General features: G+C 42.1%; 1 protein-coding gene across 7 annotated transcripts in view; it reads left to right on the top strand.

Moving 5' to 3' along the window:
* The window catches only part of LOC137356140 (immunoglobulin superfamily member 1-like), a 53,584-nt gene extending 41,279 nt beyond the window's left edge, over positions 1-12,305 (top strand). For all 7 annotated transcript variants that reach the window (XM_068021946.1, XM_068021947.1, XM_068021949.1 and 4 more), the window contains 5 exons: positions 164-454; positions 2,327-2,632; positions 6,213-6,503; positions 9,739-9,846; positions 10,522-12,305. In XM_068021946.1, the coding sequence (XP_067878047.1) occupies positions 164-454; positions 2,327-2,632; positions 6,213-6,503; positions 9,739-9,846; positions 10,522-10,583 (1,058 nt within the window). In that variant the 3' untranslated portion in view covers positions 10,584-12,305. The remainder of the gene's footprint in view (positions 1-163; positions 455-2,326; positions 2,633-6,212; positions 6,504-9,738; positions 9,847-10,521) is intronic.
* Positions 12,306-12,590: the final 285 nt, after the last annotated feature.

Raw genomic sequence — 12,590 nt, 5'->3', positions numbered from 1 at the left:
AAAAGCAGAGGGCGTTCTGTCTTCTGACACTATCGTCATTGCAGCACGGATGCGTTTCTTGTTTTGGTAAAGGTCACATGGAACTTTGTTTATTATAATAAGCGAAAAGCAAATTTACGAAAAGAATTTCGTCGATAAGCTGTTCTATTTGTCCATTCCTCAGATGTTTTACTGAAACCAACCTTATCTCTGAATCCACCCTTCAATGGTTTCCTAATGGGGGAAAAAATAAACTTGACTTGTCGTTGCCAGTGTCCCATCACGAGGATCCACTTTTACAGAAGTCAGGATAGGGTCAACCAAAGTTATATCAACCACGGGAAGTGTGAGATCTCATTAGCTTTCATAGCAGGCCATGCCCATGACGGGAATTACACATGCCAATGTATAGTCTTGAAGAATAATGAATGGAGATATTCAAATGAAAGCGACGTTGTTCAGATACATATTCGAGGTACATATTTGATTAAGGGTTCTAATTGTCATGTTAATTACAGGGGAAACTGTTCTCGTCACTGGTGCTTAAGGCGTAATTCATGGACCCTCGGACGTCAGTTATATTTGCGTGTTCGTCTCGTTATGCAAAGCAATCCGGGGTACATCGATTTGAAACTGACGGTGTTAAGCAGTCTATAGGTCTTTTTAAACTCCAATTTCATATGGAACGGTTTTGGGTTAGGAGCCTGCTAATGGTGGACAGCTCTAGCAGTTGTCGGCGCATATTTGCTCATTCTGAGAAGGCATTTCCGCTGCTTTCCTTCAACCTGCAGAAAATGTCTTTTTTTTAAAATAAGCGACCCCTCTGGCAGTCGGAGAGTGAGTCGAAGGCAGAGCAACCCTTCAATATAATCACTCTTGTCATCTCCTTTTTGGCGCTTCTGGTAGAGGAATAGCAACGGGCCATTGGTGTATTTGCACTTAAATGTATTCATGCATTGTTAAATACTGCAGCTAAGTGAGGATATGATATTGAACTGGAAAGTTTGATATGTGATTCAATCAGTCACTTGGTTTTCTACAGAGAAACTGGAGGCTAGTCAAATCAGCTGGGGCGGAGGTGTAAAACGTGCAGTATCGCATCGACCGACATTACAACATTCAGCCTCTCGAGCCTGCACCACCATTTAACAAGATCATAGCTGATCTGTTTCTGTCTCGAACTCCACACTCCTATCTACCCCTGATAACCTTGATTCCCTTGTGTCTACCTCCACGTTAAAAAAAATACAATGATCCCTGCCTCCACCACCTTCTGAGGCAGAGAGTTTCAAAGTCACACAACCCTCTCAGAAAATAAAAACTCCTCATCACTGTCGTAAAAGGGCAACCCATAATTTAAAAGTGTCCCCTAGTTCTGGACTCACCAACAAAAGGAAACATCCTTTTCCAAATCCACCTTGTTACGGCCGTTCAGGATCGCATATATTTCACTCAGCTCTTCCCTCACTCTTCAAAACTCCAGTGAAAACAAGTCCCGTCTGACCAACCTGTCCTCATAAGAAAATCCTCGCATTTCAGGTGTCAATCTAGTAAACCTCCTCTGAATCAACTCCAACGCATTTACGTCCTTCCTTAAATAAGGAGACCAAAACTGCACGCAGTATTCGAGATGTGTTCTCACCAATGTCCTGTATAACTGAAGCATAGCATCCTTACGTTTATTTCCAATTCCTCTCGTATTAAAGGGTAGCATTCCATTGGCCAACATTATGCAAAATGCCCGTAATTGCAGTGAATGGAATTAAATATGTGGCATGGTATGAAACGTGCACCCGATCCCTTCAGGCCCAGTCTGTAACACTTTCTGAGATCAAATTCTAGTCGGTAGATTTGAAGACGCATCTCAAAGCAAGAAGGAGATGTGGAGAGGTGGAGTGGTTTAGGGGCAGAATTCCAGAGCTTTCAGGTATGGTAATGCAGCATTTATGGTTGAACAGAGAGACAGTTGCAATGTGCAAATCAGGGGCAAAGACTTCAGAAACTGAAGCGTTAGAGGTGAAGAGACCCAGATAAAGAGTGACGTGAGAATCGAAGGGGAATGGTAAACTTTTGAGCTCAAGGATGGTCAAGATTGAGCAGGCAGTATAGACATGTGCACTAATAGACTGTCCAAGGTTCATTCTTGAAAGGCAGCGAAAGGTGACTGGACGAAATAGCCTGCACATTCGTATTTACCCTTCTCAGTATCCGGTTTATTGTTTTGATTCGATGTTTATGTGGAAATAGGATTACATGTTGAATGTCTCAATGTGCCATTCCGTCGAATTGTGCTATACAATTTCATATGTTTGTTTTTTTTCTGTTATGCATTCCAATATTGTTCCAGAGGAAGTCGCAATGCCGAATATTGTCACGAAGCCAGCCTCTGGTGCCGTTTCAATCGGAGAAAAACTCCATATAAGCTGCAAAGGCGACATTCGCTCCGCAGGGGGGACATTTCACTTATACAAAAGTAACAAAAGGTCACCTCTGCTGTCCCATAATGCTTCTGATGCTGCTCGAACTGTGACCTTTACCATCGACATTCAAAACAAACAGTCGGCAGGCAATTACAGCTGCCGATATCAAACGGAGATTCTCAGAAAGTTGGTGCATTCGCCATTCAGTACAGAGGCGAAGATTACTGTGCGAGGTAGGGAGCAACACATATCAACACGTGTTTTAATGTGCTCATGTCTCAATATCAGTCATTTTAGAATGAACGCAGGCGATGAACTAATTTGAATTCCAACCCTCATGTAAGAATTTATCTGCAAAAGTCAACTGTGGCTGAATTGTTGATCTATTGTATTAACATTTACTATCCGAGTTCCATGCGCCGGAGGAACTAAGCACTAAACGGGTTTAGAGCAGAATAATCCTAAAACTGATCCTACAGATGGTCATAGATGGTCGACTGGATCGATGGCGTGAAGAGCTAATGGGAGCCGAATGGAAAAAGATTGGTGCAAGAATGTGAAATTCAATTCACGCCTCTTAATCACAAAGGTTCCACGTTCAGTTCCCGCTCCAAGATTGAGCACAAGAAAGGCTGACACTCCACTTCAGTACTGAGAGAGTGCTGCACTGTCGTAGATGCTATCCTTTGGATGAAAAGTTAATCCGAGGTTCCATTTGCCTGCTCGGTTCAATGTGAAAGACCCCCTGGCAATAGTTCGAACAAAAGCATTGCAGCTAACTCTGGGTCCTGGCCAATATTTAGCCCGCAATCAATATTAGAAACACATAGATTATCTGGTCATTATCACATGGCAGTTTATGGATGTCTGATTGTGCAGGTTGACTGCGACGTTTGCTACATTTCAGAAGCTGCAAAACGGTTTGCACGTCTGGTGGTCATGAAAGGCGCTATATAAATGCAGTTTTTCTTTAAATAAATAGACAGCGGATGGTTAGGACTGTCCATACAGAATTGAGAATCTATGTAAGTGACCACTCTGTGTTCATTATTGAACGAAGACAAAATGGGATGCACTAAATGCCCTGCAATAAAATAAAGAATAGGCACAGTCGGTTTCACGCTTTTTACCATCCTATCTTATATTGTAAATATTACCTAATAGCAACATTTATGTGAAACTTATGTCATATACTTTTAGTTTTAACTGAATGGCACAATTTGCAATATATATATATTGCATAGAGTATAATTTAAGACGCTGGAAACATTTTGTAGGACATTTGTTTTTGAAGTAACTATGTTGCAAATAAACTTCAAGTGCCGGGAATCTCCATGGACCTAGAGTACAATGCAGTTTCAAATGGAGAAACAGTTCATGCTACCTGTAAACATACCATGCCCCCCACAAAGGGGTATTCTACTTATACAAAAAGCATAAAAGGGAACCAGTCGCTTAATACATCTGACGCTTAGCCGAATGCGACCTTTGCCATAAATACACTTTATAATGGCTCTAGATTTAATCGTAGTTCTTGATATCAGTCAGTTTAGCGAAGGTCTGATGGAGTCGCCATTCACTTAAGATACAGGGATTACCATGCAATGCATGGGTCAACAAATATCAAATATTTTATAGCAATTTATCTGAAAGAATTATTCCTTCGATCATATCAATGTATAATTGGTAATGGACTTCAAATGCAATACAAACGACATTTACGAACGTGCTTGGAGAGATTCACTTGGGATTAGTTTTGATCAACTGTCTTACCTTTTCCTTGTTGCATGGGCTGCATAAGTTCGCTCCTCACAGTTTTAGCGCAAAATATGTCAAAGCAAAGAAAACTAAAATTGCTGTTTAATTTATTTTTATTATTTAGTCGTTTGGAGGATGTGGGCGTCACTGGTTAGGCCAGCATTTATTGCCCTTTCCTAATTTCCCTTGAAAAGGTGGTGGTGAGCTGCCTTCTTGAACCGCTGCAGTCTTTGGGGTGTTGGTACACCCACAGTGCTGTTAGGAAGGGAGTTCTAGGAATTTGACCCAGTGACAGTGGAGGAACGGCGAAATAGTTCCAAGTCAGGGTGGTGTGTAGCTTGGAGGAGAACTTGAAGGTGGTGGTGCTCCCATGCATCTGATGTCCTTGTCTGTCTAGTTGGAAGAGGTCATGGGTTTGGAAGATGCGGTCGAAGGAGTCGTGGCGAGTTGCTGCAGTGCATCTTGCTGCTGGTACACGTTGCTGCCACTGTATTTCTGTAGTGGAGGGAGTGAATGTTGAATGAGGTGGATGGGGTGACAATGAAGTGGGTGGCTTTGTCCTGGAGGGTGTGTGGCAACTTGAGTGTTGTTGGAGCTGCACTCATCCAGGCAAGTGGAGATTATTCCATCAAACTCCTGACTTGTGCCTTGTAGATGGTGGATAGGCATTGGGGCGTCAGAAGGTGAGTTATTCGCTACATAATTCCGGGCCTCTGACTTGCTCCTTTAGCCACAGTATTTGTGTGGCTGGTGAAGTTCATGTTTAGGTCAATGGTAACTCCCAGGAAGTTGATAGTGGGGGATTCAGCGATGGAAATGTCATTTAACATCAAGGCCAAATGGTTAGATCATCTCTCGTTTGAGATTGCCATTGCCATGCACTTATGTGGTGCGAATGTTACTAGCCACTTATCCGTCTGAGCCTCGATGTTGTCCAGGTTTTGTTGCATCTGGACACGGGCTGCTTCAGTATCTGAGGAATTGCGAATGGTGCTAAACATTGTGCAATCATCAGCGAGGAACTGTGCTTCTGACCTGATGATAGAGGAAAGGTCATTGATGAAGCAGCTGAAGATGGTTGGGCCCAGGACATTACCCCAAGGAGCTCCTGCAGTGATGTCCTGGGACTGAGATGATTGACCTCCAGCAACCACAACCATCTTCCCTTGTGCTAATGTAGTGAAAAAAAGTTCACCAAACTAAATATGCCTAATATTGATAATGTATGCAAAACAGTCTATATACACTTAGGAACTCTTCCGTTTTCTACATGGTCTGATGGACTTTCAAGTTTTTCCCCAAATAAATAACACCATCTCCATCCAAGCAGCCCTCATAATTCTATAAGTATAGTGAGGAAAATTGGTGCATGTATACAATATTATATATATATAGACTCCTCTAGCCTTAAAATTCTTATCCTTCTGTTCAAATCCCTGCATGACCTCGACACTCCAGTCTCTGCCAGTCCGACAACAATTCGGCATCTGTGTAATCTTCCAATTCTGGACACTTATTCAGCTCCAATTTTTATCGTTCCAGGATTGGTAATGTGGATGTAGTCACCTGCATAGCTAACTTTCGAATTCTGTCTGCAAAATTTCTGCTAAATTATGGTGGGAAATTTACAACAGTTTCTTAAAGTTTTAATATTCCCAATAAAGTCCCTATTACGAAGCGGCAATCATGACGTTTCCCCTATTTTAAACTGCATTTAAAACCCTGCATGTTGCTATCAGAAATCATGTAATTTCCCCTTCAGCCTTTCCTATGGTGTAATAAATAACTGTGTTTAAAATGGCTGCTGTTGCAGTTTTCTTTGTTCGTTGAAACTTTCATGTTATTACGGCCTCAACAGTCATTGGAAATTATTCATTAATTCCAATGATAAAGCTCTTTAAATGCAAAGGCACGTTATTTTTTGGTACTATCGTCATTGCAACACAGATGAGATTTCTGTAAAAGGACACATTGCACTAGGTTTTTCACAACAATATAAATGTAGATTCATTGAAAAAAAATGTTGATAAACTGTTCTGTTTGTCCATTTCTCAGATGCTTTATCGAAGCCAACCTTAACTCTGAATGCACCCTTCAGAGCTTTCAGAACGGGAGAGAAAATAACCTTGACTTGTCGCTGTCAGTGTCCCATAATGAGGATCCACTTTCGCAGAAATCAGGATAGGATCAACTACACTGATCTTAAAGACGGAAAGTGTGAGACCTCTTACGATTTCATAGCAGGTCATGGTCATGAAGGGAATTACACATGTCAATGTTTAATCGCAGAGACTGGAGAATGGAGCCATTCAAAACACAGTGACCCTGTTCAAATATATATTCGAGGTATGTTATGAAAACAGATTCTGTCACTGAGATTACTTGAATTGGGGGGTACTTGCTCGCCCAACAAGAGTTCCAATTGCCCTGTTAAACATAAACGTAGGGGAAACTGTTTTTGTCACAGGTTCTTAAAGCGGAATTCAAGGATGCGTGGGCAGAGGTTATGTTGCCCATCCATGTTGCTGTGCAAAGCAATCCGGGATACATCGATTTGAACTTGCTGGTGTAAGTCAGGGCAGAGGTCAGGTTAAACTGCACTTGCTAGTGCAGTCTGGTTTATAACGGGTTAGGATTAGGAAACTTGCTGGTCGTGGCGAGTTCCAGCAGTTACTGAAACATCTTTCCTCAGTGTAAGAAGGCACTTCAGCCGCTTTCCTTCAACTTCCCGAAAAAACTCCAGCGTTTGGAGTAAGAGACCACGCTGGCAGACAGTGTGTGGGTGGAAACCAGAGGAATCCTTTCATATGATTCCACTCTTACCCAGTGTGCGCACAACTGCGTGTTAATGGTTCTGGTCAAATAATATCTTTCGTAGATTTGTAGTAAACTGTATTCACGCATTTTTCCACATTCTAGCTAAATGAGGACATGGCGTTGAACCGGACATGTCTATATGTGACTCAATCAGTCATTTGAACTTCTGTAGAGGCATCTGCGCTGAAGAAAATTGGGGGCCGGGAAAATTGTATCGCGCAGCTGGTGCAAAATGTGCACTATCTGATTGACCACCATTATGTGCAGTGCCTGATATTCAGTCCCATAATGGATTTGAAGATTTGGCGTGGCTTGGAATGGGCGACCGATTGGATATTGTCCATTTAGCACCATCGCCACAGACCAAATTCTAGCCCCTATGTTGAAAGACGCATTTCAAACGAGGGAAGCGATGTAGAGACGTGAAGTGGTTTTGGGGGTGGACTTTCAGCAGTCAAGGCCTCGACAGCTGAAGGCATGGTCACCAATAGTGGAAGAATTAATATTGAATATTACAAAGATAAGGAGGGAAGAGACCACGCCGGGATTTGAAAACAAGAATTCTTTTTTTTTTAAATTGAGTCCTTGCAAAATACACAGACAGATAATGAGCAGCACTATGATCTTTTGCAGCCGTTAGTCAGTTAGAAGCACCAAATGAAAGTTCAGTAGCAACCAGATAGTATCGACTTGGATACGGTGGAGAACTTTCAGGTGTGGTAATATCAAATCAGTGCACTGAACAGAGAGAGACTTGCAATGTACATATCGAAGGCAAAGACTCAATAACCTGAAGTGGGCAGTGGTGAAGAGAGCCAGATAAACAGTTATGTGAGAAAGTAGAGACAAGGTGATCTTCTGAGATCAAGGGTCGCCAGAATGAAGGCTCGATCCCCACAACCCTGCAAGTCTATTTCCCTTCAAGTGGCCATCTAATTTCCTTTTGAAGTCATTGAATGCCTTCACTTTCGCCGCACTGGGCAGCGAGTTCCATATCATTACCACCTGCTGTTCTTCCTCATATACCCCAGGCATCTCTTTCCCAAAGCCTTCAACCATTAGTTAATAGGAACATTAATCCCTAGCTAACATATTAAAGCCTGTCATAATCTTGTACACTTCTGTTAAAGCTCCCCTCGATTTCGTTTGTTCTTTTAATAAGACTTCAATGGAGGGTTTACATCCAGGGTTGTACAACATGCAGCCTGCAGGCGAGCATACAGCCATTGGTTCCCATCCAGCCAAAGAATATTTTCCTGAGTTGAGAAGTTGTCTTCTTCTTTCAGACCGGCTTTGAAAACATCACGATGTGAGTTTCACAGCTGACAGATGTTTAGGGCGGGGACTGTGTTTTTCCAACTTCAGACAGATTCGGGGCTTGCCAACGGATTCGAACTTCTTTTTTAAAGGCAGCCAGAAACAAACAGCGCGACTTCAAAAAAAAACTAACCAACCTCAAAGCTTATGTGCTGAGCACTCCAGCTCCCAACAACTGTCCGAGATAGAGCGAGAGGGACAGAGAGGGGAGGGGGACAGAGTGAGAGAAACAGGCTTCTGAGCCTGGTGTATCTTATGATCACTGCGTATTTCAATGACTTGGGTGTGGGCGTGGAGGGAGTAATGCCTAGCAGAGAACTGTGTCTATCCCCCCGATTGTACTAACTCCTCCTACCACTGTGTTCCTATTTACTACCCCCCCCTCGAATGGCTCCCTGTACCAAGGTGCCATGGTCAGTTTGCTCATACACACGCCAGCCCTCACTATCACCCATACAAGTTGAAAGGACCTTAAACTTGTTGAACAATAGCAAGGGCTCAGGCTCCTCTACTTCTGCCTGCTTGTCCCCTTACCTGCATCACTTGCAGTCGCACATCCCTGACCACTGATCAAATCAGAAGACGCAATCGCACGGGGTGTGACTGCTTTCTGGAGCAAAGTTTCCAGGTATGGTCCCCCTCCCTGTCCCCCTCCCTGATGCCTAAGTATTGCCAGATTCAATCCGCGTTAGTGATTCTGAGATGTAAACTTATTTTGTAAAGACAAACTACACTTAGTAATTGTCATCTGAATCTAAGAATCCTTGGTGCAGTGGATGAACAGCATCAATCGGGATATGGGAACATGAAATTAAAGGTCAATGAAACCATCAGAGTAAAAGATAGGTTTAACAACAATGTAAAAGCCTAACAGTACTAATTATCTACTTAAAAGATTAACACGTTATGAAAGACCCAGGTTAGGACTGGAATGCACTGCCTGAGAGTGTGGTGAGGCATATTCAATAGAGACCTTCGAAAGAGTACTGGATAAATTTATGATGAGAACATTTTCCAGGGCTGCGGAGGAAAGGCAGGGCAATTGGACGAAGTGAGCTGCTTTCGCAGAAAGCGGGCACGGACAGGACAGGCTGAATGGCCTCCTTCTGTGCTGTAACCATTGCATGCTTCTATGATTCTATACATTAATGAAGGTTCCTTCTATTCATCAATTCCAGACAAATAGTTCAACATGTTCTAAGAGAATGTGCTAACCAATTTGACAGAAAATTATTAATCTTCTTCAAGTATTATTATGAATGTAACTTGTTATTACTGTTTTTTATTGTGTTTTTTTAGTAAAACAAGTAATACCAGCGGGTTTTCCAACGTTTTTGAATAAAGAAAAATAAACAATTCTTCTCCATTTATAATTGTTTTTTGGAAAGGTTGAATTGTAACATATGTCACGCATACATCAAAGAAAAATATTTCTCCTTCTCCACAGGACAACATCTCACAGCTGCCCTCGTTCAGCTCTGCCTCAGTATCTTATTGCTTATCGTGATTTTGATCATCATTGTTGACCATTTTGTTAATGTCATTCCGCCAGGAGGTAAGACACTGAAAGAAAATGCTAGATGTTATTTCTCTCTAAATGGATATTCTGTGATATTCTATATCTAAAAAAAGTCAAATCAATGGTGTTCTGTCTAATGCAGAGCCTGCAGGATATCATCTTGCACTCAAACACAGATTGAAGAAGCTAGCTATCTCTCTTTGTTTTCCCCGAAAAGCAACTGTTGTTTGATAGAACAATCACAGAGCCACTGAGCCTAGATGACCCTGCTGCAGTGTCACAAAAAGAAATGCAAGTTAAGGATAAAACTTGCATAAAACCTCCTTCATTCTGATGTGCCAATCTAATGTCCATCTAAAGAAAAGCAAAATATTGTGATTGAAATTATCACCATAAATGCTGGCCATCCCCAGTAGGTCAGGCATCCATTGTGGCAAGGGAAAATGTGTCATTCTTTTAGATATGCGACCTTTCATCAGAATTAGAAAATGCTGGCGAGTAATGGTTTTAAACAAGCTTAGAGGCACGAAAATAGGATAGGAAGGAACGAACTAAATGGAAGGTCTTCCATAAGGTGGAAAGTAAGAATGGTAGAATAATGTAACAGATGATGATGATAACGATGCTGGGCAAATAAAGGATGGCAATGGTCGAAGTTAAGAAACAAAGCACTTGTCTAAATAGATACTTATACATTTGAAATTTCTACAGGAGTAAAGGCATTGGACAATACTGGCTCCCCTTCACTTCGCAAAAGACCAACACAGGACTGAAATTTCCTTAGAATGATTCAGTGTCTCAAGGGTGCCTTTTGAAGATCAGCAGAAGCATGTTTTGCAGTGGATTTAGACCTTTGCATCTTTATTTCTGTCATGGGAAAAGCATTTCTGATCTGATACCCTTCTCTCTAATTTCTGACGTTTCATAGACAATCAAGTGCTGCACAACTTATGCTTATTTTATCAGAACATGGAGCATTTGATGCCATTTTGTGAAAATCAAATGCATTTTGCAGTTGACGTTGTGCCAAGTAATGATACAAAACTCAGCTTCAAGCTCTCTGGCTCTTGGTGTTAACACAATGAATGTTTGTTTCATCCCACATAAACAGCTGCGCAGTGTGAGATTTAAAAGAAACAGAAACCTGTCTATGACAATCAGAAGATGTTTCATTGCTGTCTTTGTGTTCTGACCCTGAGGGGTCCAAATCATACGGATGAGTGCAGCTCCATCAACACACAAGATGTCCAACACAGCCCTGGGCAAACCAGCCCGCCTGAGGCCTCCCCACACCACTTTGGACATTAATTACCTCCACCACAGTAGCAGCAGTGTATATTATCTATATGATGTTTTGCAGCAACACGTCAAGGCTCCTTCGAAACCACCGTCTAATCCCTCGGACTCTGCCACAGAGAAGATAAGGAAAGGCAGCAGGCCTTTCCTTAGAAATAACATTACCTGCAATTCCTCTCCAAATCACAAATCATCCTAACATGGAAGTATACTTTCACTGCGGCTCAGTCAAATACTGGAACTCCGCCCTTAAAAGCATTGTGGGTAACAAACGACATAGACTGACGTTTCAAGAGCATGGGTAGCCACCACTTTCAAATGAGCCGTTAGAGATGGTCAACAAATGTTGGCATTGTCGGCGACAACCACAAACTATGACAAAATGAATGACAATGGCTAAGCGCAGTTATGTTGCTGAGAAAATGGCAGGAGTGTTGATGAGTTGCATCAGCACGGTCCGGTTATTTTTTTTTATTTAGAGATACAGCACCGAGTCTGTGCCGACCATCAACCACCCATTTATACTAATCCAATACTCCTGCCACATCCCCCACCTGTTCCGATATGTCCCAACCTGTACTAGGGGCAATTTATAATGGCCAATTTACCCATTAATCTGTGGGAGGAAACCAGAGCACCCAGCGAAAACCCACGCAGACACAGGAAAAACTTATAAACTCCACACAGGCAGTACCCAGAATTGAACCCAGGTTGCTAGAGCTGTGAGACAGTGGTGCTAACCACTGCGCCACTGTGCCACGCTGGGTATCGCGGCTAAGGAATGGAAACTAATGTAGAAATCTGTCACGAGCCTCACCCTCCAAGGATAGCCCAGAATATCAGACTGTAACTGGCCCTTGATGCTGGGCGTGCAAACAATATGCAAGCCAGATAATGTAGCATGACTCTACGCTTTGACTGATGTTTTGACTGAGAAAATCTATCCTTCCCACAAACCCAGTTTACCTGGGAGGGCAAAATAGAGGTCCGTTCAGAATCTTTTTGTTTATTGCACTTTACATTCAGATTCCCTTTCCTCTCTTGTGCATGGTTAAATGGGTATTTCATTGCAAAACGCAAATCAGTTTAGATTGTCTTGCAAGTGGAATACGACCATAGAAAAAGCTGGATGTGGCATGATATATCAAATCTCTGTTGGGTATTATGTTCAACATTCGACAAATAAATTATCTTCAGGTCCGAGTATACCTGCGTCAGGCTCAGTCTTTCTAATGCAGCACGAGCTTAACAGGGACTGTTTCTGTGTTATAGACAGGTCAGCAAGATGACCCAATTTAAGTAATAGTATTTATGCAGGCGTTGACAACTTCATAATCAGAATTGTTGGTACAAGACAAGGATCAACTCCTGATTGATGGAGTTGAAAACACTGTGATCTTCTCTAACTCTTGTTAAGATTGAATAATATTAAGGAAAAAGTCGGTCTTTCAACACCAATAGCTCTGGTAATAACCACAGAGTAT

This window comes from Heterodontus francisci, chromosome 45 (genome assembly GCF_036365525.1).
Source record: "Heterodontus francisci isolate sHetFra1 chromosome 45, sHetFra1.hap1, whole genome shotgun sequence".
Classification (NCBI taxonomy): Eukaryota; Metazoa; Chordata; class Chondrichthyes; order Heterodontiformes; family Heterodontidae; genus Heterodontus; species Heterodontus francisci.
This window is presented reverse-complemented; position numbering and strand designations above follow the sequence as displayed.